This window comes from Oratosquilla oratoria, chromosome 12, assembly GCF_046742065.1.
Source record: "Oratosquilla oratoria isolate Oo_2021 chromosome 12, ASM4674206v1, whole genome shotgun sequence".
Taxonomy (NCBI): Eukaryota; Metazoa; Arthropoda; class Malacostraca; order Stomatopoda; family Squillidae; genus Oratosquilla; species Oratosquilla oratoria.
In genome coordinates this window covers 43532528-43557368 of record NC_134788.1, presented here as the reverse complement: position 1 = coordinate 43557368, position 24841 = coordinate 43532528, and the positions used below count along the sequence as shown (strand labels likewise).

Below are 24841 nucleotides of genomic sequence, written 5' to 3'. Positions count from 1 at the left end.
AAGAATCCTTACTGATTTAAACCCACTGACAGTTCTCCATGTGTACACTTTGTATATATGTATGCAATTTTCAACTTGGCATCTGTCCTTATTATCAAATTATCATACATAGATTTCAATTCTTGTATTGCTCCACCTTTGGCTATACATTTTACTCGCCCGGTTTTATTTCTATTGAACCCTCTGGCACAGGTTTCCTTTGCAGCTGATCATTCAATGTGGACAAGTTGAGAGACTAAACTATCCATGCTTAACATAATAAGTAGATACTTGAAAGGAAAATAAAACATCCACCGTTTCTTTGTTCGTTATAATACCTAGTCATATTTTTTCATATACTAAATTACACAAAGAAAGGTCCCTTTCTTCAGTACTCCTGTTCAAATCGATAACCAAACAGTAGTACACAGACAAGTTGATAACATTACACTAGTGTTTCATGTCATGGATATAGATTAAAATATCAATTGATAAGACGAGTGTGGTCTGTCAGGAATACATTTAAGTACTGCAATAAAACATTATTTCTATTGTGTTTTCTTTACTGTGAAGTTTCACAATGCTAATGAAGAGTACTACAATAATTCATTTATCTGTTTGTTTACTAATCTATTTCATTTATTCATTTGTTTTGTAAAGACCAAGTGGCATTCCATTGGTCCTATAACATATCAGATTCAAGCTTAAATGATATCATTTCCAACAAAATCAAATTGAGATATTGAACAGATTTTAGATATGGTCCTATAAAACATATAAAGAAAAGTCCATGTCACAGGTCATATTGGAAAGACCTTTCTCCGTTGTGGGCCACCACATGATATTTGAAATCATCCTTACTTGAGAAATCTGCATCACACAGGTAACACTGTAAAAGGCTTCTCTCCAGAGTAGTTAAAGTCATGATGTCTCTTGTAAGTTACATAATACAGGTCACACTGTATGGGCTAACACGTGATGTCTGAGGACTCTTTTTCGAGTGAAAGTTTTATTGCACAGGTCACACTGGAAAGGCTTCTCTCCTGTGTGGGTTATCATGTGATCTTCAAGATGTCCCTTTCGTGAGAAAGCTGAATCACACAGGTCACACTGGAATGGCTTCTCTCCTGTGTGGTTCATCATGTGACGTTTGAGATCGCCTAGTCGTGGGAAAGCAGAATCACACAGGTCACACTGGAATGGCTTCTCTCCTGTGTGGGTCAACATGTGACTTTTAAGACTACCCTTTTGTGAGAAAGCAGAATCACACGTGTCACACTGGAAAGGCTTCTCTCCTAAGTGGGTCATAATGTGAGATCTAAGATTACCCTTGTGTGAAAAAGTTTTACTGCACAGGTCACACTGGAAAGGCTTCTCCCATGTGTGTGTTATCATGTGATGTTTAAGATCACTCTTTCGTGAGAAAGCAGAATCACAGAGTTCACACTGGAAGGGCTTCTCTCCTGAGTGGGTCATCATGTGATTTTTAAGACCACCCTTATTTGAGAAAGCAGAATCACACAGGTCACACTGGAAAGGCTGCTTTCCTGTGTGCTTCATCATGTGGTATTTAAGATTACCCTTGTGTGAGAAAGTTTTACTGCACAGCTCACACTGGAAAGGCTTCTCTCCTGTGTGGGTCATCGTGTGACTTTTGAGATCAGACTTTCGGAAGAAAGCAAAATCACATGAGTCACACTGGAAAGGCTTCTCTCCTGTGTGGGTCATCCTGTGATATTTAAGACTACCCTTGTGTGAGAAAGTTTTACTGCACAGCTCACACTGGAAAGGCTTCTCTCCTGTGTGTGTTATCATGTGACGTTTAAGATCATGCTTTCGTGAGAAAACAGAATCGCACTTGTCACAGTGGAAAGGGTTTTTTCCTGCATGGTTCATCATGTGACGGCTGAGATTACCTTTTTGCGAGAGAGCTGAATTGCACCGAGCACACTGGAAAGGCTTCACTCCTGTCTGGGTCATCATGTGAAATTTGAGAACATGCTTTTGTGAGAAAGCTGAATCGCACTGGTCCCACTGAAATGACTTCTATCTTGTGTGGGTCATCATGTGACATTCAAAACTAACCCTTGATGAGAAAGCTGCATTAAAATGGTCACATTGGAAAAGCTTCTCTTTTCTTTGGGTTGTCACATGATATTTAAGATGATCTATGAGACAACTGTGCCACAGATGTCACACCAATCTCTTTTGTATGAGAATGACATGGAATCTTCGGATAGCTTTCCCAGAGAAATATTGATAGTTACCCTTCTGAAAAAAGAGAAAACATAAGATTGACATCTAATCTTTTGAGGTGTATAGGATTGTGGATGTTTTGTACACAAACCATTTCATTCTCAAATTCCTTTGTACCTACACAGAACATGTGTACATGTCATCACCTAACATAAAATAGGTAGAAATATTAACAGATATGGCCCTATGATATATTGCATTCTACCTTTTCATTAGAAGTGTACTGAAAACCATCCGTTACATGCATACTCACACCATCATGACTCGAAATTTCTCTAGCTTTATTTCATCTGGTCATAAGATTTGGAGGGGGGAATGGCCCATATCAGTCATTCTCTAATACAACTCCAATGGCTCACAATACCTGAATCTATAAATGACCTACTCTAGTAAGGTTCATTCAGTTCACCTCACTCATCTGACTGACATAAGGTTTTGTTTCCTCCACTACACATCAAATTGGGTCTTTGTTGGTTACAGCTCTTGACAAGGAGCCTGCTGTCTTGAAATATCTTCAAGACTTCTTTCCTAAACTTTCAGAGGCAAAAATGAAGGCTAGTACTATCTTTATTGGGTCACAAGTAACGAAAATGATGGTGTTCAGAATTTCTACAGTTCACAGAAAATGATAAAATAGCTTGGGAGTGTTTCATTGCTGAACTACAAGGCTTTCTTGGAAACAAGGCTGATAATCATATTGAACTGGTTCAAGATTTAGTGAAGTTATGGTGAGATGGGCTGCAGAATGTTCTTGGAGGTTCATATCCTAGATGCTCACCTCGACAGCTTCAAGGAAAATATGGGAGCATATTCAGGGTAACATGGGTAATGCTTCCACCAAGGTATAATGAACTCTGAACAGAGATATCAGGGGACCTTCAATGAAAACATGATGGGAGACTACATTTGGGGGCTCACACATTAAAGTGATTTGTTGTATTCATGCAAATCAAGGAAAACTGTCCACTTTTAATCATAGAAATTATCTTCAGATATATTATCAAATCAAAATTTAGCATCATTTCTTTCTGTCCATAAATGGTGAAAATAGAAATTTAGCTATTTTGGGGCAAAAAATAATTCTAAAATCCATAAAAGCAAAGTTTGACAGGAATAATGAAGATTTATATTGTTTTGCTTTAAAAAGAATTTGAAAATAATGTCTACCTAACTGGTTGTGACGCTGGTGATTATTACTGGCAAAAGAATTTTTTCCTCCTTATCTTTGGGGAAACTTTATTTGACATTACTATGAAAAAGCATCAATCAGGAGCTAAGATGTGAGGGAGGAAAAGATGGTGGATGGGAGTGAACTGGGTGAGAGTAGTGGGTATGTCATTTTTTATTTGGTTACCTACCATACAATGGGGAAAAACCCTTGGTATATAGATAGTATTATCTCAGTTTAAAAAGTGTCCCTGCCTATCTACATGAACCAATATAAAATTGGGCATTTTGTGAGTTTTGGTCTCATTTGAACATTTCCTACATTACTGTTTCTCAAATACACTTCCCATATATAAACACTTTGTAGAAGAAAGTAGTACTAGTACATAAATATGCATTATCAACACCATTTATATCCAGTACACTGGTTGGACCCAAACCTTAGGGTACTGATTGGAAAACTCCTATACCCTCTTATGCCTTTATTTATTTATTCATCTATTTATTTTTTTAGGAATGTCCCCTGTGGGGCTACAGGGAGAAGGAAGGATGCTTAGTCCTAATCCCCATCCCGTTTTTGTCGCCTCTTACGATTCAAGTGGGAATACTTGGTGGCAGTATTCTTTACTGAAGCAGCCTTGCTGTGGACGTGGTGTGTCTTGTGACACTGCTTCTGACCCAGGGCAGTGGAAAAGATGCAGGGATGACTCATCATCCAAGAGGTGCCAAGATAAGAGGGAGGGAAGAGGGTGGAGGGGAATGGAATGTGATAGGAATGGAATGGGTGGGAGTGGTTTTTATGCCCTTTTTTTTTGGGGGGGGGCTACATCCCTTATTAGGGGGAAAAAAGCCTTTGGTATATGTATGTATGTACATTGGTTGGACAGTGGCTTGTGTCAGAGAGTTGATCCAGCAACTTTATATTTTACACTTTGGTAAAAGAATATGAATGGGTCACAATACACACTATCATAATGACCAGTTTCACATTTTTGGAACTTTCACTATCTCCAAGTAGTTGGTATGATGTGTGTAAATAGATATGATATTAATATGACCAAATACATAGTGACCAATAACTGCCGTCAAGTGTTGACTGGTGGCAAGTAGTATGGATACATAGATGGGCACTTTCTAATGACTAGGCAAGTAAAGCAGTATTTTCCTATAGAAGGGACACAGGACTTGGACACTGTATATGGCATCAATGAATCCTGTTTTTATGGGTGTTTTCACCAATTTCATTTTATTGTGACCAAGCAAAAATTGGACCATGTGTAGTTAAGTGTGTATGTGTATATAAATATATATATATATATATATATATATATATATACATATGCAATATATAAATATATATATATATATATATATATATATATATATACACAATATATATATATTGTACTTTTACTTGTCAATGGTTACATACTTTGAGGTAAGGGAGTTAAAAGGTGTTAAATTCCACTGAACTCAATTCATTTGAGCAGCACCCTTCATAAAAGGTTTGTATAGTTACTTGGAAATAAAGTCCATATAGCAACCGGTGCTATTAGTGGGGTTTGAATCAACAACTCAGCATATGACCATTGATAGAGTGCACAGCCTTATTCCATTCAGCTGCTCAAAGAATTCACAATCATCACTGAAAGAGCCATGTATATATACAATGACCTTTTTCCCTTATGTGGGAGCTAGATAAATCAGAGGTACGTCGTACCTATTCCCACCCACTTCACTTCCCTTCACCACCCTTTCCACCCCTCCATCTCAGGTCCTCATGGATGGTCATCAGACCATATGGCATATATTAGGCAGTTCTATGTTCTCTACCACCTGTCATCCACATTCAAAAGTTATCTAATCTTCTAAAACAACCAAATGTTTCAGCACTATCTACTACATGGTTACTTGGTCTATTTCATTCTTAGTACTCATGTAGTAAGTGAAGACGACACTATTGGTTGTTTTAAATGAAGCTTAGACACTACTGTAACTTGGGAATTATCATTGAATCAGTTGCCAGTAGTTAAAATACTTGATGGCAACAACAGCAGACCTGTCTGTCATCATACCAGGCTGCAAGTGGGGATCACTATCACTTACAGGGTCTCCTTCAGTTATATCACGAGCACTCTCCTGACGCAGTAGATCGAATGCGTCTGCGTCCAGTACGAGCAAGTCTACGAGTGATCCGATGACCACTCGTTTGAGTTCATCTTTACGTAATCTAGCAGGAGCATTAATTTGGTAGGTTTGAGCCAACAGTTTCCAATCATCCATTTTGAGATCATACTCTAACTAATCCACTGAGGGATTTTTGATAAAAGTTTCTATATTGAAAGGCATGGTTAGTGTATATACACGAGAATTTCACTCCAGGGATATTAGTATAAACCAATTCTTGGACTTCATACACGAAAATTTGACTAAATCCCTGTTCAGGGGGAGTGAAATCTGTGGTGGGTCTCTATAAGAACCCGGTCTATGAACATTTATTCTATAGACGGTGTGTATACTAGGGTTCAGTGCTCAGACTATACGCCCGTAGCTTACGTATAGTCTGCTTCGAGGTTTCCCGATAGGAAAGAGGATAGCTCACACATAGACTGTCGCTGAATCAGAATATGGCTAACTAATGGTCTGAATCTTAGAATACACGGCTTACTGTGCAGGTATAGTTAACTTTCGAAGCTGTGGGGGGATAGTATAAATCTCCTAGGCACAGTTACTGAGGAAAGGTCACTATAACGGGGTAGTAACTATTGTTCGACGTTAGGGCTACAGCAAGTGGGTAATTTAGGAAGATCGCTAGTTAACTCGGGAGGGAGGTGGTAGTTGAATACCGGTAAATTACTTGGGTGAGTTACTGCGAACTTATTGAATAGAGGTTCTCCTTTGGAACCGGTTGAATATGTCGGACATATGAATGTCGGGGTCTCACACACTTCGAATAATCGATACCTTAAAGTTTTGTATCCTATCATCTAACCTAACGTATTGATAATTAAGCACAAATCGAACACTTATAAATTTACATCCTATCATCTAACCTGACGTAATATTGAAAATTTAGATAAAGCATGAATGTGGGTGTGGAGGATATTTAGGGATGAAATGGGTGGGAGTGTTTTTATGCCTTTCCCTTTTTGGCTACCTCCCTTGGAAGGGGAAAAAAGCCTTGGTATATGTATGTATGTATGTATGAATAATTCAGTGACAATGAATGTATGGTAATGAACAAAGTAACAATCGCACGTGTTACTGATAATTGACGTTAAGAGGTTAGCAGACTTCGATATTACCTACGGGTCACTAATCTATTTTACGTAAATATAGAATAACATATCCCTTGGCAGGCCCCCAATTGTCATGGGTTGCTTGCTTGGTTTGGCCTGAGTTAACGTACTGAGTGGAACTTCAGTCGAATCTAGGGGTAAGTCGAGTTCCAGTTGAGAAGCAAACCCACAACAATAACGTGGAACGTATAGGTAAAATGCGTTCCGAGGAAAAGCTCTATTTGAGACTGAATGTAAATAAGAATTATAAAGATTATGGTTGAGGTAAGATAGACGTCTGCACGAAACTTAATTAACTATATTTACACATAAAGAAAAAAATAAAGTTTTACTGATCATTTACGAACATACACTCACATTATTCTAAGGAATAACATAAATACACTTTCCTAATAAAGAAAACAAACAATTCTCAAATCACTAAGTCTTAACATATATAGTTCACTCAGAATAATTAATAACCCTATACAAGTCAAAAATATGGTTTGTACTACAAATACTCGCGAACAAAACAGCAATGCACCAATATACAGCGTCGAAAAGGTGAGACCTGGGGTTGTGTGAGTGTGTGACAGGTGGACAACCGGGGAGGCTCTTTTTATACCCGAGGAAGGCGGGGCCAAAGTTTCATGGCAAGGTTCGAGCTCATACGTTCATGCAACGTATACTGACCATGAGTCATGTTCGAAGCAGTGGGTAGTAGGCGGGCGATTTAAAAGTGGTTTGATTCACGGTTGGCTATAACAATATATATATCACAACTTTGGGTTGTGACACACGGCCTACAATTTCTTCTCATTTTCTTACGTCTGCTCTCAAACCATAGTTACCAAATACTTTCGCTCAAGGGCCTAGCCGACGCAGGTTCCACAGTTTTTCGTCTCCTCTCAGCCCTTCTCGGCCATCAATTCCCTCTACTCTTGGGAATCACCGGAACTCTTAAGACCCCTAGCAACTACTTCTTGATATTTTACCTTCTCCTTATCCTCATTAACTATTGTGCCAACTTGGCAATCAGTTACAGTGCCTTAACGAATTTGAGAGAGACTTCTAATTATTCAGGAAAACCCTCCCCCCTCCCTTCGGATCCAGGTTACATATGCCTGCAAGCAAAGACACGAATGCTTAATATTAAGTGTGGGATTCCACAAATTATCAAGTTTACTGTTCCTTCCTGCAGTTGTAAGTTGCTACTTTATGATTGGAATTAGTGTATTACATTCAAGAGTTACCGTTCGAATTAGTTCTAACGGTTTCACCACCACCCCCTGCGCGCTTGCCATTTATTGTTTAGGCTAGTTTTAATTAGACTAGTTAGGATCATATCTTCCACTCTCGTGAATTGTGTCTACCCTCAAAGAACAATTAGAACTGTTTCAACTTCCATATAAACATTGCACTGCGCTCCCTTCAAAACTAGTGATTGGAAACGAAGAAGTAACGGCAACGGTGTATGCCATACAGTATGGGCAGGCAGCTGACCCCTTGAGTGCCTGTCCACCGGCAGTTAAGCTTGGGTTCACAGAGAGTGAGGTGGGACACACGTGTCCTCGGAAGGTCCAAATGTGCATCATTCTCTCGTAGAGTGGTCACTGTGAATGCCACTCATTAATACGAACTGTTTAATCACCGTCGATCATCCACGGCTAATTAATTATATCATAAGTGACTATAAGTGCCCGGAGAACTCGTGCATATCAGTGCCACGGCATTCAGTGCCCCGCGTCCAGGAACATGTCGGCGAAGAGTGTTGCCTTCAGTGATTACCCAACCTAATTAGTCTGCAGTATCGCAGCAAGAGAGGTGCAGAATCGCTCCTTTCGGGACATCCTGACCGGAAAGGAACTGCCCTGAGGTGCCACCCATGAGGTCGGTCAGTTCCCGCCGAGCTCAAGTACAAAGGCCTTCCCACCCCAGACGCGGACCCGCGCCTATTTGAAGACATCCCCGCAACCAGCAGAAGACGCTAAGAGAAGTAAAGAAAATACCAACTTAGTGGTTAAGTATTAGTTAGATGTCATAGACTCGCGCAGGGGATTAGTTAGGATACATAAGTGAAATTAGGTTATCTGTCATAATATCCTACTAAGTATTGAGTAGCATGGTTACAATGTTTGATTGTAGAAATAATCTTAATCATTAAAACTCACAATAGGATGATCTGTTTGATTAGCCTAGGACGGTCTACTTAATGAGGTGTCCCCCACCCCCCTCTTTGACTTATGTACACGCGCGCCGAGAAGGGAGCGTGCGTGGTCCCGGTCGGTGGCTCAAATTTCCTGGACTCTGGCTTTCCACTGCAGCTATCCACCCCACTTCATTTCACCTAAGGTAGGTATTTCCCACGCCCCCACAACCTCCACCTCCTCCTTCCACTGTCCAGGGATTTTGTGACAATATATATATATACATATATAATATATATATACATATATATATACATTATTTATATATATATATACATATATATATATACATATATATATACATTATATATATATATATATATATATATATATATATATATACACATATGTATATATATATATAATCAATCTAATCAAATGAATTTAGAAAGTGTGAGTTTTGTCTCTCTTTTTTCCATTAAGATCCAAGGCAACCCCCCCCCTCACACATCCAAATCTCAGCCATGGAGGTGTCATGATATATGACGGCAATGATCTGAGGCAAAACTACTTAGGACTCGCTTAGATAATCAAGTACAAATGAGTTGCCTCCACCAAGTCTCACAATACTAGTAAATCATGCACGGGTCCTTCCACCAGAGAAGAGAATCCTTGACTTCTCCGGTAAGGTTGATGCGTTGTCGGGTTTTTCCCCCTTGCGGGGACCACTGAGACTTGAGGAGCCACTGTAGCGGTTGCATTCTTTGTCTGCTCCTGGGGATTAACCTCTCGACGGAGGCCATATGGCCCGGGAGGACTTGGCACTGCTTCGCCGTCAGGAACCCGGTCGATAGTGCTTGTACAACGAGAGAAGTGAGATTCTGGATTCTCTTCTCTACGGGGCAGGACTTCATTAGGGAAGAGTCCAGAACCATACCCAGGTATGTGACTCTGTCTTGGAATGAAATCTGACTTCGTCTGGTTGACTATGGTGCCCAATATGCGGACGAAGGCTAGGACCATTCCCAGGTGTTCCTGGCATAGCTGGGCGGACTGTGCAATGATCAGCCAATCGTCCAGGTAACGGAGTGGGCGAATTCCTTTGGAGTGGGACCACGCTGAGACGAGTTTGAACACTCTGGTGAAGACTTGGGATGCTGTGGAAAGTCCGAAGCATAGGCAGGTGAATTGGAAGGTGGTGCCCTTGTGGACGATTCTGAGGAATTTTCTTGATGATGGATGCACTGGTATCTGGAAATAGGCATCTTGGAGGTCCAGCGACACCATGAAGTCCCCTTCCCTGATAGACGCCCTTACGGACTCTGGGGTGTCCATTCGGAACTTCGTTAGGGAAAGGAACTTGTTGAGAGGAGACAGACCGATGACTGGTCTCCACCCCCCCTGTTGCCTTTGCTACGAGGAATAGCCTTGAGTAGAACCCTGGGTCCGGAGTCGAGATTTCCTCTAGAGCTCCTTTCTGAAGCAGAACGGAGATTTCCTCCGCTAGGGCCCGCCCGCGAGCCGAGTCCGGGTGGTAGCTGCTGACTTGGATGGGATAGGGGGAGAGGCTGGGGACGGTGTGAAAAGGAAGGCGATAGCCTGCCTTGATGACCTGTATGGTCCAGTCGTCCGACCCGGCCTCCTCCCATGCCCTCCAGTAGAGAGAGAGAGAGGCAACCTCCTATCCTGTGCGGGAGGGCAGGCGAATTCCTACAATTTTCTGCGGGGGGGTCCGGAGCCTCGATGATGTTTGCGCCTCTGTTCTCTATTCGGAAAGGGGCGGGGCTTTTCTGTCTGTGTTTTCGACTTTGAATGGGGGGGTGGCCTTTCTTCTCTCTTGGGGTGATGCAAAGGCTGCCTCTGCGTCTGAGAGGACCTAGGGGCCGATGGGGGGATGGTCCTTGGCCTCGAACTAGGAACGGCTGTTCTCTCGATGGCTCTGTTATGCATCAATTGGTTCGCGCTTGCGATTGCCGAGTCCACCATTTCCGGGGGAATCCGCGTGTGGGTGAGAAGGGGGGCCCTCTTCAATGGAGCATAAATCTCTCTGAGGAGGGGGTCACTGGGGTCCCCGAGGATGGTGTCTCTCCTGCGGGACTCGAAGTTGGCCCAGGACGTTGAGAGGCAGGCAGCCTGATGCTTCAGGGCTCTGCTCGCGCTTTTCAATAGAGCCTGGAGGTCGCATTCTTCCTGGGGTTGCAGTTCGGGTAAGAACTCCCTTACTGTGGCAAGGAGGCGTTCCAGCCAGGAGTTCACCGCAAGGGACAGAGCCAGGGATTGAATGTGGTCTCTGACTTCTCTGCCGGAAAGGAGGACGTTTCTTCTGCGTAGTGATTCCGCGTCCACTTTGACCAGCTCTGGTAACCTCACCGGGATCGAGGCTTCCCTGAGGTTTGTCCCCGGTGGGGTGTAGAAGCGTTTTTGGTGTTCCACTGGAACCGAAAGCCAACGCGCTTTCTCGGTTGTCCTTTTTGCGAGACCGTTGGAGGCCTGGGTCATGGATTTTAGCGTCTGTGTACTCCATGGAAGGTGGGTTGGAGGAGGCTTCGCTTTCTGAGAATTGCCCGTCTTGAAGATTTCAGACTCGAATGTGGCTTCCTCTTGTTTTGGAGGGCCCAGTGGACTCGCCCTCCGAACTCTCGCGAGGATGTCTGAGAAGGAAGGTTTAACCACCATCGGGAATTCCGACTGGGAATCGTGAGGGGATAGGGAGCTTGTCCCCCTCCCTTACGGCGCTGTGGACATCGTCGTCGTCGTCGTAGGAAGGGTCTGCACGGTCAGCGAGAAACACCGCGCTTCCATCATCGTCACTGATGGGTTCGTGGGGGTTCCGATCAAGTGGAATATGGTCTAGGGGGGCCGGCCCTTGGGGGTGGTGACTCCTGACGAGCTTCCGGGTGTAACATGAACCGTGCTTGGTGCGTCCGGATAAATTCCCGCTGTTCCTCCATCTGTTCTCTCGTTGCATTAACGAGTGAACAGAGAGTGGGGAGGAGGTCCTGGGAATGCCCGCTTGGAGAGTCCCGCCTGGGTGCGGATGGTCCGGGGGACTCAAAGGGGAGGCTACCTCCTCTGGACGAGGAGGAGTTACCCGCGAGCGAGTAACGGGCGCGTGTTTACACCATGGGCCTCCTGCCCGTTAACGGGCATGGAAAGGGCTCCGTTGATCACCCGGCTCGTCTTACGATGGGTTCAAGGTGGACTGCGGGACTCCCGATTAGAAGAAGAGGCTGAGGCGCTCTTTGTCTTCGAACTCGGGTTCTTTGTCCGTTTGGGGGTTGAGCATCCGGGAAGGGCCGAGGGCGAGCCGCAAGCAGCCACATTCGAGAAAAGGCTCGTACAGGAGCGGTAGTTAGAGGTGGCCGGAGGCGCATGTCCGTCTATGCTAACCGCCCTGGGTGAAGGACTAGGAGACAACTGGGCCCGAGATTGACTCGAGGTGGATGTTGTACAACCTTTCCGTCTACTACGCTTTGGAGGAGGGAGAGACCTGCTCGTCTCCTCCGCAGGCGTAGTATGCCTTCTCTTTGTTTCGCGGGGTGACGGGGGAAGCCATTTTCCCTGCTTGCGTACCTTGGTCCTTGCATGCACTCTCTTGTGAGCATGAAAACACGCGGACCACTGCTTATCATCCCATTGAGCGCACGTTTCACACGGGGGTGAAGGGGAATACTCCATATTCCTACACTTGATGCACCAAATGTGTGGGTCCGCGTGTGTTGGCGGGAGCGGGGAAAGGCAGAGATATTTCCCTTCGGCGAAGTCACACAACCTATCTCGAACAACAACACTAGAACCAGATTCCATACTTACAAGAGAAGGGTAGAATACTCGGGGCGGTTAAGGAAATGAAGCGGGATAGGAAGAGGGCACTCAAGAAATTCCAGGCGACCGGATGTTTTTGATGCAAGACGCTCCAAAAAGGGACGCCGCTGGAAGGCTTGTGGAAATGGACGAAACAGGTTGCCCTATTTTCCTCACCACACAAACGCAAATAGTGAACCGCGGAATCTGAAGGGTGCACTACAGCTCGGTGGCTTATGTAAACAAGAGAAACTTTACTATCGTTCAAAGAAGGGAATTCTACCTTTCCCGAAACTGAACTTGGGGAAGTCCAACATTTTCTAATTCACAAACAGCTGTTTTCAAGAACTCTTTTTCCTTCCTTGAGACTGTCACTGTATACTACTTTAAATGTTTCTCTCATAGTTGTTAATTGGGAAAAGAGAGTGTCAGCAGGAGCATACAATCCACCTCTGTTTACTTCATCAATCCATTTTCTAGCCATGGCGGTAGGCCTACAGTCACTTGCTTTGTGGCCTAAGTGAGGATATTTTGACTATTTGTCAAATAAAACTAAACTTGAGAAAAGGGAAAATTAAGTTTCATGTTTTGATGAGAGGTAGTTGGCATCAGAACTGTACATTACTCGTCTCTGCTTCAAAGAGTTGGATGTTGGTCCAGATGTAAATTATGAGTATGATAACATTGATGAAAACCTAAGAGACTGTGTAATCTCAGTTTCTAATCCACAGAAAGCAATCCACGTACTTATAGAAGAAGAATTCCTCAAATACATTGGTGGTTATATTGTTAAAAAATTTAACACAAAATATCCTCACATAGGCCACAAAGCATGTGACTGTAGGCCTACCGCCATGGCTAAAACATGGATTGATGAAGTACACAGAGGTGGATTGTATGCTTCTGCTGACACTCTCTTTTCCCAATTAACAACTATGAGAGAAACATTTAAAGTAATACACGATGACAGTCTCGAGGAAGGAAAAAGAGTGCTTGAAAACAGCTGTTCGTGAATTAGAAAATGTTGGACTTGATGTACCTCATGATGTCATATCATTTTTTGCCAAAATATCTGTGTACTTTAGAATTAGGAATCTAAAAATAACATCAAGACAAATAAGAAAAAACATAAGTCATGCAAAGGTCAAAACAGAAAGCTAATGAAACTGGCCACATGAATGAGATTTAGTTTACTTTTTCACTAGGACCTGTTTTCCTTTGTTGTTTATGTTATGATTAAGTGGTTTATATTCAATAACAAATATTGAATATTTATGCTAACATTATGAATAGTGTGAACTTAATTTTTCTTTGTATTATGACTACTGTTTGCCATAATTACTACGAATATATTTGTGCTTACAATAGACCCTTTAATATTCCAAGTGTTCATCTAATTAGTAATGCATGTAGGTAATATGTAATGCAGCTAAAAAGGGGGGGAGGGGAAGAGATAACAGGCTCCAAGGGTGGTCAAGTTCAAGTCAGTACGGTGAGTAGCTGGGAGGTGCGGCGTGGATGACGTCATCATCCCTCCTCGCCCGCGCTCGGTCCGCTCGGCTCGCTGACCAGTCTAGATGGACCTTGGGAGTACCGAAGAGTTTGTATTCTTCGGAACGAAGAGACTGTGCTGTACAATATGTAACGGGAAGTAGTCAAAGAATTGTTACAAGTTATAGCACACACTCCTTGAAATGATTGACACACATGCGCCAACTCATCAGCAGTAGGGGGAAATGAGGCTTGTTGTATGTCTCTAATTATTGAGCCTCGAAGACAAGGGTGCACACTATCCTCTTCAATACGGTGTCGCCTACGTAGGCGGCATGAGGAGCAAGTGGATACGCGAGGCTGCCATATCGGCGTCTTGATTATATTTATTGTAGTTGCCCCTGCGTAATGACATACTCTCTAAACTGTCTTCATCACATTTTCTATGGTTATCAAAATTCACGGGTGAAAGAGAGAACGATCGATATAGGCGGTGACTATTTTCTATGATGCGAGTATTATGACGAAACATCTTACGTCTGGCAGCTAAGGCTGCCCGCGAGATTTTGGCCCATATTGAAGGGGCTAGTGAAAATAATGTTGCATTTTCTTCTGTGACATTTCGACATACCATGAAAAAACATACACACTCTTGAAAATTCTTTAATTGTTTCTACTGAGTTATCTGTTGCCAATTTATGCGAAGTTTTTGACAAAGGCTGGCAAATTCATTGCACCAAATGAATTATGCCAGAGGAAAATGGCATACAAATAAAAAACGGAACTTATATCAGAAAAGCCAATATTATGAACATTCTGGTAAACACTACTGACGAATGTCAATAACAGAAGTAATCCGCAAAACCAAGATATAGTTCTCCATTGCGCATATCTGGAAGCTAGTTGAGACTAGATATAGGGGTTACCTAGTCTACACATATGGCCCAGTGCTTCAAGATGGCCGCACAGTCACGGCTATCTTCTTACAAAACATCCAAGAGTCCTTCTCTGTAAAGCTTCTACCCACCACGGTCTCGGCCGGGCTGATTACCATCTGGGAAGGAATAGACAGGTTTTTCGCTTTCCCCCATCCTCCATCTCGTGTCACCGTACCCTTAGACTCCGGAACCAGCCTTATGGCACTACAAAAACCCCAACGCGCCCTGCGACCTGACACTTTGCACCTCAGTTGAAACGACAACAAAAAAGACATCTGTTAGGCTAGTTTCAAAGCAAACTCTGATGGAGTGTTGTTTTTATCTGGTAATAAATTCGAGTGACGAGATGGCGAGGGAGGTGACGACTTGTGTGTTAAGTCGTGTCCCAAGTCGATCTGCTTGCGGGATAGTTGGGTACGAGGTGAGGAAGCAGTCAGTGACCAGGCTTACAGCTTAACGCTCCAAGGCGATGTGGTTCATCATCTGTTTCGTCCATATTTATATACACGGGCAGGTCATGACCCATGCTCCTAATTAGGATAAGGTCGTGTGATGCGTGGCAAGTCAGACACGAACGCTCCTACACTGCCGACTAATGAAGACAGAGGCTATGCGTTCTTCAACGAATTCATTGTGCTTCCTCGCGTGGCTGCCAGACCGAGGCACTGGTTAGTCATCTTGGGGCCTGACAGGGTCCGTCTTAGGTTGGTGAGCTGCATGTGCGTTTCCTCAAAGAGGCCTTGTCCCACCCGTCGGCCTCAAGGAAGCTAGGTCGAGTCGACGCAGCTGGGCGGTAATCGAGCCACACGGGTGGCACTACGAGCGATTCCGTTGGGGGTCCTCGGGGTCAAAGGTCGTGGAACGGTGATGTGAGGGATAAGGACCGAGGTCTAGAACTGAGGGAAACTTCCTAACAAAATCCATACCATGTGGGACTGTACGGACACGAGATGGTGGATGCTGCTGCTGCCAAAAAAAAGGGAGCCTTAGCACAGGAACAAGACCAGATCAACCATCCAGTACATGGTCAGCGACTCTTTGCATCGACTCGACAAAGCCATCTGAGAAACCTGATTGGCGGACTACACTGCCACCGCCATGCCCAATCCCCCTCCTACACTTTTCCTCCTGCCCCCCCCCCATACATGTCAGCTATATCAAGAATAGGGGTAAATCATTGACACACACAATACATAAACATTCCTTATATCTGCGACAAGGAACAAATCTCCTTTCACGACTGCCTGTTCTACTGTAGCCAAACGAGGGATCATTTCTAGCCACTATGGGACTTCCTTGGGAATCCTTCCACTGCCCTACATCATCTGAGAACAGCTCCAACTCCAGATGAACACAGTCTTGGCAGCCAATCGTATCTGTTCCTCCCCAATGGCAATCTTTTTGTCACATGTTTCAGTTAGGACCAAACTAATTCACCTCTCAAGACTCCAGTAGAGAATGTAAAATCATCCCATATGCCATTCCTTTATGGCTACGTATAAAATCAATTACCATAAACTCTTGCCCTATCCCCATCCAGATATAAGACACCATTCTCAAAACCAGCAAGCTACACTGGAACTTTATATATATATATATATAAGATACCCTACTGAGGATTCCCTATCAAGAACCTCCCAACTGAGGCAACCTTGATAAGAATCCTTACTGATTTAAACCCATTGACAGTTCTCCATGTGTACACTTTGTATATATGTATACAATTTTCAACTTGGCATCTGTCCTTATTATCCAATTATCATACATAGATTTCAATTCTAGTATTGTTCCACCTTTGGCTATATTGTTGGTGTATTGTAATAAATTCACAATTCTGGCTACACTTAAGAAATACAGTCATTTCATAATGGCTAACAATAAAGCCACAGGAAAATTGACAACTTTGGTGAGGAAAATAAGTAATCAAACTAAAATATTCAAGTCACTGGGTCTTATTTCAGTCTCTTCTTCATTGCGACAACCTATTGTCTTCAGTACCCCCACAATACATTTTACTCGCCTGGTTTTATTTCTACTGAACCCTCTGGCACAGGTTTCCTTTGCAGCTGATCATTCAATGTGGACAAGTTGAGAGACTAAACTATCCACGCTTAACATAATAAGTAGATACTTGAAAGAAAAATAAAACATCCACTGTTTGTTTGTTCATTATAATACCAAGTCATATTTTTTCATATACTAAATTACACAAAGAAAGGTCCCTTTCTTCAGTACTCCTGTTCAAATTGATAACCAAACAGTAGTACACTGACAAGTTGATAACATTACACTAGTGTTTCATGTCATGGATATAGATTAAAATATCAATTGATAAGACGAGTGTGGTCTGTCAGGAATACATTTAAGTACTGCAATAAAACATTATTTCTATTGTGTTTTCTTTACTGTGAAGTTTCACAATGCTAATGAAGAGTATTACAATAATTCATTTATCTGCCTGTTTACTAATCTATTTCATTTATTCATTTGTTTTGTAAAGACCAAGTGGCATTCCATTGGTCCTATAACATATCAGATTCAAGCTTAAATGATATCATTTCCAACAAAATCAAATTGAGATATTGAACAGATTTTAGATATGGTCCTATAAAACATATAAAGAAAAGTCCATGTCACAGGTCATAATATTGGAAAGACCCTTCTCCGTTGTGGGCCACCACATGATATTTGAAATCATCCTTACTTGAGAAATCTGCATCACACAGGTAACACTGTAAAAGGCTTCTCTCCAGAGTAGGTAAAATCATGATGTCTCTGGTAAGATACCTAATACAGGTCACACTGTATGGGCTAACATGTGACGTCTGAGGGCTCTTTTTTGAGAGAAAGTTTTATTGCACAGGTCACACTGGAAAGGCTTCTCTCCCGTGTGGGTTATCATGTGATCTTTAAGAAGTCCCTTTCGTGAGAAAGCTGAATCGCATAGGTCACAACGGAAAGGCTTCTCTCCTGTGTGGGTCATCATGTGACGTTTGAGAACGCCTAGTCGTGAGAAAGCAGAATCACACAGGTCACACTGGAATGGCTTCTCTCCTGTGTGGGTCAACATGTGACTTTTAAGATGTGCCTTTTGTGAGAAAGCAGAATCACACAGGTCACACTGGAAAGGCTTCTCTCCTAAGTGGGTCATAATGTGAGATCTAAGATTACCCTTGTGTGAGAAAGTTTTACTGCACAGGTCACACTGGAAAGGCTTCTCCCATGTGTGTGTTATCATGTGATGTTTAAGATCACTCTTTCGTGAGAAAGCTGAATCACACAGGTCACACTGGAAAGGCTTCTCTCCTGTGTGGGTCATCATGTGATTTTTGAGACCACCCTTGTGTGGGAAAGCAGAATCACATAGGTCACACGGGAAAGGCCGCTCTCCTGAATGGGTCATCATGTGATAGTTAAGATTAACCTTATGTGAAAATGTTTTACTGCACAGGTCACACTGGAAAGGCTTCTCTCCTGTGTGGGTCATCATGTGACTTTTAAGACCACACTCTCGTGAGAAAGCAGAATCACACAGGTCACACTGGAAAGGCTTCTCTCCTGTGTGGGTCATCATGTGATATCTAAGATTACCCTTGTGTAAGAAAGTTTTACTGCACAGGTCACACTGGAAAGGCTTCTCCCCTGGGTGTGTTATCATGTGATCTTTAAGATCACCCTTTCGTGAGAAAACAGAATCGCACATGTCACAGTGGAAAGGCTTTTTTCCTGCGTGGTTCATCATGTGACGGCTGAGATTACCTTTTTGCGAGAAAGTTGAATTGCACCGAGCACACTGGAAAGGCTTCACTCCTGTCTGGGTCATCATGTGAAATTTGAGAACATGCTTTTGTGAGAAAGCTGAATAGCACTGGTCCCACTGAAATGACTTCTATCTTGTGTGGGTCATCATGCGACATTTAAAATTAACCCTTGATGAGAAAGCTGCATTAAAATGGTCACATTGGAAAAGCTTCTCTTTTCTTTGGGTTGTCACATGATATATAAGATGATTTATGAGACAACTGTACCACAGATGTCACACCAGTCTCTTTTGTATGAGAATGACATGGAATCTTCGGATAGCTTTCCCAGAGAAATATTGATAGTTACCCTTCTGAAAAAAGAGAAAACATAAGATTGACACCTAATCTTTTGAGGTGTATAGGATTGTGGATGTTTTGTACACAAACCATTTCATTCTCAAGTCCCTTTGTACCTACACAGAACAAGTGTACATGTCATCACCTAACATAAAATGGGTAGAAATACTAACAGATATGGCCCTATGATATATTGCATTCTACCTTTTCATTAGAAGTGTACTGAAAACCATCCGTTACATGCATACTCACACCATCATGACTCGAAATTTCTCTAGCTTTATTTCATCTGGTCATAAGATTTGGAGGGGGGAATGGCCCATATCAGTCATTCTCTAATACAACTCCAAATGCTCACAATACCTGAATCTATAAATGACCTACTCTAGTAAGGTTCATTCAGTTCACCTCACTCATCTGACTGACATAAGGTTTTGTTTCCTCCACTACACATCAAATTGGGTCTTTGTTGGTTACAGCTCTTGACAAGGAGCCTGCTGTCTTGAAATATCTTCAAGACTTCTTTCCTAAACTTTCAGAGGCAAAAATGAAAGCTAGTACTATCTTTATTGGGCCACAAGTAACGAAAATGATGGAGTGTTCAGAGTTTCTACAGTTCACAGAAAATGATAAAATAGCTTGGGAGTGTTTCATTGCTGTACTACAAGGCTTTCTTGGAAACAAGGCTGATAATCATATTGAACTGGTTCAAGATTTAGTGAAGTTATGGTGAGATGGGCTGCAGAATGTCCTTGAAGGTTCATATCCTAGATGCTCACCTTAACTTTAAGGAAAATATGGGAGCATATTCAGGGTAACATGGCTAATGCTTCCACCGAGGTATAATGAACTCTGAACAGAGATATCAGGGGACCTTCAATGAAAACATGATGGGAGACTATATTTGGGGGCTTACACATTAAAGTGATTTGTTGTATTCATGCAAATCAAGGAAAACTGTCCACTTTTAACCATAGAAATTATCTTTACATATTATCATATAAAAATTTAGCGTAATTTCTTTCTGTTCATAAATGGTGAAAATGGAAATTTAGCTATTTTGGGGCAAAAAATAATTCTAAAATCCATAAAAGCAAAGTTTGACAGGAATAATGAAGATTTAGATTGTTTTGCTTTGTAAAGAATTTGAAAATAATGTCTACCTAACTGGCTGCGACACTTGTGATATTACTGGAAAAGAAATTTTTCCTCCTTATCATTGTGGAAACTTTATTTGACATTACTATGAAAAAACATCCATCAGGAGCTAAGATGTGTGGGAGGAAACAGTGGTGGGTGGGAGTGAACTGGGTGAGAGTAGTGGGTATGTCATTTTTTTTTTTTGGTTACCTACCATACAATGGGGGAAAAACCCTTGGTATATAGATAGTATTATCTCAGTTTAAAAAGTGTCCCTGCCTATCTACATGAACCAATATAAAATTGGGCATTTTGTGAGTTTTGGTCTCATTTGAACATTTCCTACATTACTGTTTCTCAAATACACTTCCCATATATAAAGACTTTGTATAAGAAAGTAGTACTAGTACATAAATATGCATTATCAACACCATTTATATCCAGTACACTGGTTGGACCCAAACTTTAGGGTACTGATTGGAAAACTCCTATACCCTCTTATGCCTTTATTTATTTATTCATCTATATATCTTTTTAGGAATGTCCCCTGTGGGGCTACAGGGAGAAGGAAGGATGCCTAGTCCTAATCCCCATCCCATTTCTGTTGCCTCTTACGATTCAAGTGGGAATACTTGGTGGCAGTATTCTTTACTGAAGCAGCCTTGTTGTGGATGTGGTGTGTCTTGTGACACTGCTTCTGACCCAGGGCAGTGGAAAAGATGCAGGGATGACTCATCATCCAAGAGGTGCCAAGATAACAGGGAGGGAAGAGGGTGGAGGGGAATGGAATGTGATAGGAATGGAATGGGTGGGAGTGGTTTTTATGCCCTTTTTTTGGGGGGGGGGCTACATCCCTTATTAGGGGGAAAAAAGCCTTTGGTATATGTATGTATGTACATTGGTTGGACAGTGGCTTGTGTCAGAGAGTTGATCCAGCAACTCTATATTTTACACTTTAGTAAAAGAATATGCATGGGTCACAACACACACTATCATAATGACCAGTTTCACATTTTTGGAACTTTCACTATCTCCAAGAAGTTGATATGATGTGTGTAAATGGACATGATATTAATATGACCAAATACATAGTGACCAATAACTGCAGTCAAGTGTTGACTGGTGGCAAGTAGTATGGATACATAGATGGGCACTTTCTAATGACTAGGCAAGTAAAGCAGTATTTTCCTATAGAAGGGACACAGGACTTGGACACTGTATATGGCATCAATGAATCCTGTTTTTATGGGTGTTTTAACCAATTTCATTTTATTGTGACCAAGCAAAAATTGGACCATGTGTAGTTAAGTGTGTATGTATGTATGTATATATATATATATATATATATATATATATATATATATATATATATATATATATATATATATATATATACAATATATATATATATATACATATATATATATTGTACTTTCACTTGTCAATAGTTACATACTTTGAGGTAAGGGAGTTAAAAGGTGTTAAATTCCACTGAACTCAATTCATTCGAGCAGCACCCTTCATAAAAGGTTTGTATAGTTACTTGGAAATAAAGTTCATGTAGCAACCGGTGCTATTAGTGGGGTTTGAATCAACAACTCAGCATATCACCATTGATAGAGTGCACAGCCTTATTCCATTCAGATGCCCAAAGAACTCACAATCAGCACTCAAAGAGCCATGTATATATACAATGACCTTTTTCCCTTATGTGGGAGCTAGATAAATCAGAGGTACGTCGTACCTATTCGCACCCACTTCACTTCCCTTCACCACCCTTTCCACCCCTCCACCTCAGGTCCTCATTGATGGTCATCAGACCATATGGCCTATATTAGGCAGTTCTATGTTCTCTACCACCTGTCATCCACATTCATAAAGTTATCTAATCTTCTAAAACAACCAATAGTTTCAGCACTTACTACATGGTTACTTGGTCTATTTCATTCTTAGTACTCATGTAGTAAGTGAAGACACTATTGGTTGTTTTGAAAGAAGCTTAGACACTACTGTAACTTGGGAATTATCACTGAATCAGTTGCCAGTAGTTAAAATACTTGATGGCAACAACAGCAGACCTGTCTGTCATCATACCAATACTGCTTTTGCACATATAAACATCAATTCTCACTGCATGACATAAGCATACTCTTCAAATGTCTATGATGTGTTGGTGAGATCGATATACAATTCTACATAGCGCTGCATCCTGTCTGTATCCCATTTCAGTGAGGGTGAAAACCATGTATCTACTATGGTAAATAAATTTTGAATAGAATGAAGTTTGTATATTAAGTACTGGGTCCACCAATCTCCTATATAAATCAATTCATGATGTTTGTCTGCCATGGAGGACTTTATGTTCCTTACTAGTTGTAGCTGGCTACTTTTCTACAAACTTTGGGCAGTCAAGCAAATTTAGGCTCTGTGCTCTCTCAATAAGCTGGTGTACAGTTGTCAATTTGAACCCATTAAAGTCGCTTGTGCTTATGACATTTTGATTCCTAATAATCATACAAATAATTTGACTAAGGGAACCCCCCCAAATCAACTGAATTTGGTGGTGTTTATCATCTTTTAATATATCATACCTACTTACACGATAAAATAGAATGAGTTCAAAACACCCATAAAAATGGGAGACAAACACATTACATCCACACCATTTAATGTCCTAGCCCTGTGCCACTTTCACAACAAAATGCTGCTTTGCATGCCTACCCTTGAGAAGATGCCCATCTCTGTAGCCACACAATATAATGGCGTTTGCTTTGACCTATTCCTACCGTTTCGTATTACAATGTAAACAAACACATAGTTGCCAGATTGATTCTCTGACATGAATAACTGGCCAAACTGTGTACCAGTTATAGATAATGAGAATATCATATACCAACAGACCCATTCCTTGTAAAAGGGGGGTGGGTGGCAGAGTCAAAGCATACCTTTTACCCATCACACATCCATTCATTCCTCTCAAACTCACGTAATTATGGGTTCAGATTCCAAACTTCTCTCCAATTCCCATCTGAATTACCTGCCCCAACAATCCACCCACATATGGTAAAGGTGATAACTGGTGCTGCAACCATACAACTGATCTAGGTCTCACCACCTACCTTCCTTTTCTTGATCAAACTTTATCAGAGGTCCACCACACATTCTCCTATCAAGGATGTCAGATATTAATGATTTAGTGCAAAATCTTGTAAATCTGATAGAATTCTATTGTTAAACTCTTGTTTTCACTTTTTCAGGGGACCCACCCACTAGTTAATTTTGACAGACACCAAAAGCCTATAGATGAAACTGTAAAATCATGATTTCTGACACCCTTGCATGAAAAGTAAATCAACCTACTAACCTAACTGGTCACCATCTACACCAGTGGTTGCCAACCCTTATGGCTACATCCATTTTTAAGCTTAATATAAATATTGTGCTATTGGATCCATTAAATAAATCATATAAATAACTAAAATTCATAAATAAATAATAATTATAACAAGTTCAGATCATGAAAGATTTATCGACAATTATAATAACTGATGGTTACAGGTAGTTTCAAAGTTGAAGTTATAAATTTGCCTGGAATGTTTACAAATTTACAGTTTATGATATTTTCAACTTGATGGAATAATTATTTTGTAACAAGCTTCTGGAGCCACATAAGTGGCCTCAAAGAGCCGCAGATTGCCGGCCACTGCCCTATACCTACATGATTGGGTTCGTGGTTAGGTTAGACTCATCCCCACTCAAGCCCTCCGTTAACCACTACCACAACAATTTTGTGAGATTAGCTTATCGAGTACCACTACAAGTGAGTAACAATTATTTTTGATTGACAAATCCGTGTCCCGTGGCAATTTTTACTTATAAATCAGAATGACAACACAAACCTACTTTTAAATTAGATTACAGTGAATTCCATTTTTGAGATATAGCTTTCATTATATTCTGAGTATTACGGCCAATAACGCATAAAACATCGGTAGCCCAGGAATGCAGTACACTAACAAATGTTCAATAATTTGTAACTTTATATCTTATATCTGTTACTCGCATGCCTGGCATGCAAGAATGTAAACACTGAACAAGCGCTTGATAAACTGCCTTCATTTTGTCAAAGAATTTTGCAGCGGTGATCGGAGCCAATGGAAAACCAGGCCACATAAAGCAGCCTTTAAAGTGGTCACAAACTAAGCATTACTTATTATATGCTACTCACTTTTGGCACTCACTTTGTTACCAAGCTCTTGCGTATCCGTCATCTACGAAATGTTTTGCTGACGACTTTTTTTTTCTTTTCTTTTTTCTTTTTTTTTTTTGGGGGGGGGGCTACCTGGAAAAAACTAGCAAACATCTTTACTTATACCTAAAATAATAATTCTACAATTATTTAGTAGATAGATAGATAGACTTTAATTGGCAATGAATCAATGTACATGAAGTGCAAATAATGACAAGTACACATAGTTCGATATAATAAATGCAAATTGCCGAGGATAACACAAAAAGCATGTACGCTTATTTCCATTGTG

General features: G+C 41.4%; 1 protein-coding gene across 1 annotated transcript; it reads right to left on the bottom strand.

Moving 5' to 3' along the window:
- Positions 1–888: 888 nt before the first annotated feature.
- On the bottom strand, positions 889–24615 carry LOC143030359 (uncharacterized). The gene is made up of 10 exons (XM_076193510.1): positions 24542–24615; positions 17864–19174; positions 15881–16026; positions 15511–15590; positions 11051–11478; positions 9458–9880; positions 5478–5703; positions 3014–3089; positions 2160–2250; positions 889–2013 (listed from the first exon to the last, which is right to left on the bottom strand). The coding sequence occupies exons 2-10, from the start codon at positions 18884–18886 to the stop codon at positions 934–936; spliced, it is 3573 nt and encodes a 1190-aa protein (XP_076049625.1). The 5' UTR covers positions 18887–19174; positions 24542–24615; the 3' UTR covers positions 889–933.
- Positions 24616–24841: the final 226 nt, after the last annotated feature.